The following is a 4,160-nucleotide window of genomic DNA, read 5'->3' as shown; positions in this document are numbered from 1 at the left end:
GTGGAAAGCTTCTTCAGTTCTCTAAAAAGGGAGTTACCAATAGACACCTCTCGGCACTCTAAACAGCATACCAAAACTGCTATATTTGAATATATAGAAATTTTTTATAACAAACAACGTCACTATTAACTATTGCATTCCAGAACAATTTGATGCATCATTCTTTTTGTAAAAAACATTCCAAACTTTCTCTCCACTTTTTCTGGGTAAGGTCATCATAGCATTAGTTAGATGCATTAGAATTGATCATGATGATGTACATATAATGTTTAGGTTTCAAGAACTTGCTCTGGAAATGCAAAAAAAAATGTTCAACATTATGTCGCGAGTCAAACTTAGGGTATTTGGCGTCTCATGTTTAATTTTTCGCACTACGTGCATCGCATGTCTTTAAAAATTTCTGGGTTTTTACCTATATAAGCCGAAACGCGCTTATAAAGCGTTACAAGACATCAAAAAATGCCAATACTCGACAGAGATAGTAAAAGACTAGCTAACACGGGGATTCTTTGTCTTTTTTTCTGCTTAGTAAACTTCTTAAACATTTGCAGCGTAAGTTAGTTGCAATTAAAAGCAGCTTAATCTTGCTTGTCAAGCGTTTAAAACATAAAAAACGCCAATATTTTAAAGCGGATAATAACCCCAGGGCTTCTTTTGCCTTTTTTTTTATTTGGTAAATTTCTTAATATTTATAGCTAAACGACAATCGTCATCCCGCTACTTGTTAGCGGGATCTAGAGATACCGCGAATGAATCGCGGTATGACGGTTTGTGGCGGCATGACGATAAGGTTTATACCTTGTCATCCCAGTGCTTGACACTGGGATGACAGCTAGCCTGACAATCGTCATCCCGCTACGTGTTAGCGGGATCTATGCTTTGAGATACTGCGAATGAATCGCGGTATGATGGTTAAGTAAGGGATCTATGCTAAGAGATGCCAAAGACCTTCATGAAACTTTGCCCATTTGGCTTCTCTAAAGATTTCGTTTACAGAATCTAGTAACTCAGCTATGCAGAATAAAAAAAGTTTGTATGGTATACAAATAGTGTGTTTTTTTATAATTATTTTCTATAATACATAAACCTTTGGTCCAAGCTGTAAATGCCACCATAGGCATTAAAAGTTAATTAACAAACTGCAATGTATAATGAAATAAAGACACTTGTAAGATTTTGATCTTGCAAATTATAGATAAGCAAATTTGTCATAAAGTTTAATAGTGTCTGTTACTGCTTTTAGGTGTGAGGCTAGAGGGTTATTAGCAGTAACAGACACTATTAAACTTATTATAGAATTTACTTAAAGTAAATACTTAATTTAAAATATTATAATATTTTTACTTACAATAGATTTATGTAAATGCTTTTTTACTCAAATTAGTATTGTACTATTATACTTGTTGAATGCTAAAAAATTATTAACCATCACTAATCTCTATTTGCATAGTAAGTTTATATATACTATTATACAGTATATCATTTAGTTTTACAGCAAACAAACAAAAGATATGGTGAAGTTATTTGCACTATTGATAATATTTTACTCAAATATATCTGTTGCCTCTGCTCCTACTTCCTGGCAATTTGGATTTCCTGCTCCTGCAACTGAAGTAATGGAGGCTGTAGTTAGGTCACATTCGTTTGTGATGCTTGTGATGGTTACAATAATGCTTTTTGTGTGGGCGCTGCTTGCTTATATAGCGTTTCGCTTTCGTAAAAGCAAAGTAACAAACATAAGTAAAACTACCCATAGTGTTCCTTTAGAAATTATTTGGTTTGTTATACCAACTATCATTGTTGGAATATTAGCCTTTGAAAACGCTAAATTACTGAAGCTACAGGAAGAAATACCGAAAGCTGATATAACACTGAAAGTTATTGGCCATCAATGGTATTGGAGTTACCAATATCCAGAATATCAAGGTGTGTCATTTGATAGTTATATTAAGGGAAAAGAAGACTTTATCGAAGGAGATTTAAAGCTATTCTCTGTTGATAACAACATCGTTTTACCCATTAATACTAATGTTCGTTTACAAGTTACAGCAGGAGATGTGATACACAGCTGGGGAGTGCCGGCTTTTGGTGTAAAAATTGATGCGATACCAGGTAGGCTGAATGAGGCGTGGTTTAATATCAAAAAGTCTGGTGTTTATTACGGGCAGTGCTATGAATTGTGTGGTCAAGGCCATGGATTTATGCCAATTGTTGTTGAAGCAGTAAGCAAAGAAGATTTTAATAAGTGGATTGAAAATAGAAAATTAGTGAGTTAAATTTGGAGTATAGATATGAGTGACGTACCAAAGGGCGTAAAGCGTTGGTTGTTTTCCACCAATCATAAAGATATAGGGACACTGTACATTATTTTTTCCATATTAGCTGGAATTATTGGTGGATTATTATCGGTGATTATTCGCAATCAGCTAATGCACATTAATATACTTAACAATAATTATCAATTATATAACGTAATGGTTACAGGGCATGCGTTGATAATGGTGTTTTTTATGATAATGCCAGCCCTCATGGGAGGATTTGGTAATTGGTTTGTGCCTCTTATGATCGGTGCACCAGATATGGCGTTTCCTCGTATGAATAATTTGAGTTTCTGGTTATTAGTGTCATCTTTTATTTTGCTCATTCTCTCAGTGTTTATTGGTGAAGGTCCAGGTACAGGTTGGACTTTATATCCACCTTTATCACAGGTAATGTCCCATCCAAGTGCAGGAGTTGACATTGCTATACTTGCACTTCATGTTGCTGGTATGTCGTCAATTGTTGGGGCGATCAACTTTATAGTTACTATATTTAACATGCGCGCAAAAGGCATGTCATTAACTAAGATGCCACTGTTTGTTTGGTCTGTCTTGCTAACAGCATTTATGTTGATTGTTGCCTTACCAGTGCTTGCCGGTGCTATAACTATGCTTCTTACTGATCGCAATATTGGTACTTCCTTTTTTGATCCTGCCGGTGGTGGCGATCCTGTGTTATTTCAACATCTATTTTGGTTTTTTGGTCATCCAGAAGTTTACGTAATTATTTTTCCTGCATTTGGCATCATAAGTCAGGTTGTATCAACTTTTTCTCACAGACCTGTATTTGGTTACATAGGGATGGTTTATGCAATGATAGGTATAGCAGTATTTGGCTTTATGGTTTGGGCTCACCATATGTTCACTGTTGGGCTTAGTGCTGACGCTGCTGCATTTTTTAGCACTACCACAATTTTTATCGGTGTTATAACTGGTGTAAAAGTCTTTAGCTGGATTGCAACTATGTGGGGCGGAGCAATTGAGTTTAAAACCCCTATGCTATTTGCACTAGGTTTTATTTTTATGTTTGTTGGCGGTGGCATAACGGGAATAATTCTTTCTCATGGTGGAATAGATAAGCTCCTGCACGACACCTATTATGTTGTTGCTCACTTCCATTATGTCATGTCACTTGCTGCATTATTTGGAGCTTTTGCTGGCTTTTATTATTGGATTGGTAAAATGTCGGGTAAACAATATAATGAGCGCTTAGGTCAAATCCACTTTTGGCTTACTTTTATTAGCACCAATATCACTTTTTTACCTCAACATTTCTTAGGATTAGCTGGTATGCCAAGGCGTATACCTGATTATCCTGATGCGTTTATCCCTTGGAATTATATATCCTCAATTGGTTCGTATATGTCCTTTGTTTCAGTTATGTTTTTTGTGTTTATAGTTATACATCTTTTTAAATGGGGCAAGAAAGCTGGAGATAATCCTTGGGGAGGTGACACCTTGGAATGGACGGTATCTTCACCACCGCCTTTTCATACTTTCGAAAAACCACCAGTGGTAAAATAGAATGTACACAAGTGTTTTGCTAAATGTTGAATCAACAATACTGGATTTTTGGCGTTTGCTGAAGCCAAGGATAATGTATCTTGTGGTATTTACTGCAGTTGCTGGTATGGTTACTGCACCAGGTAGTATGCACCCTTTTCTAGCACTAATATCTCTTATATGTGTTGCTCTTGGCTCAGGATCTGCAGGTGCTATAAATATGTGGTATGACAGAGACATAGATCTGCTCATGGAAAGGACAAAAAACCGCCCTATACCCTCAGGTAGAGTTTCTGCAGAAAGTGCGCTTGAATTTGGTATAACTCTTGGAATATTGTC

General features: G+C 36.1%; 1 protein-coding gene across 1 annotated transcript; it reads left to right on the top strand.

Moving 5' to 3' along the window:
* The first annotated feature begins 1,845 nt into the window (after positions 1–1,845).
* Positions 1,846–3,932, top strand: LOC123257795 (probable cytochrome c oxidase subunit 1). Its single transcript, XM_044717778.1, has one exon. The coding sequence runs from the start codon at positions 2,292–2,294 to the stop codon at positions 3,840–3,842; it is 1,551 nt and encodes a 516-aa protein (XP_044573713.1). The 5' UTR covers positions 1,846–2,291; the 3' UTR covers positions 3,843–3,932.
* The last annotated feature ends 228 nt before the right edge of the window (positions 3,933–4,160 follow it).

This window comes from Drosophila ananassae, assembly GCF_017639315.1.
Source record: "Drosophila ananassae strain 14024-0371.13 chromosome 4 unlocalized genomic scaffold, ASM1763931v2 tig00000066, whole genome shotgun sequence".
NCBI classification, from domain to species: domain Eukaryota; kingdom Metazoa; phylum Arthropoda; class Insecta; order Diptera; family Drosophilidae; genus Drosophila; species Drosophila ananassae.
Note: the sequence above shows the minus strand (reverse complement) of the source record. Positions and strands in the feature narration are given on the sequence as shown.

Excerpts from the sequence above, each read along its gene's own strand:
- LOC123257795 (XM_044717778.1), top strand. The coding sequence starts at position 2,292 with ATGAGTGACGTACCAAAGGGCGTAAAGCGTTGGTTGTTTTCCACCAAT.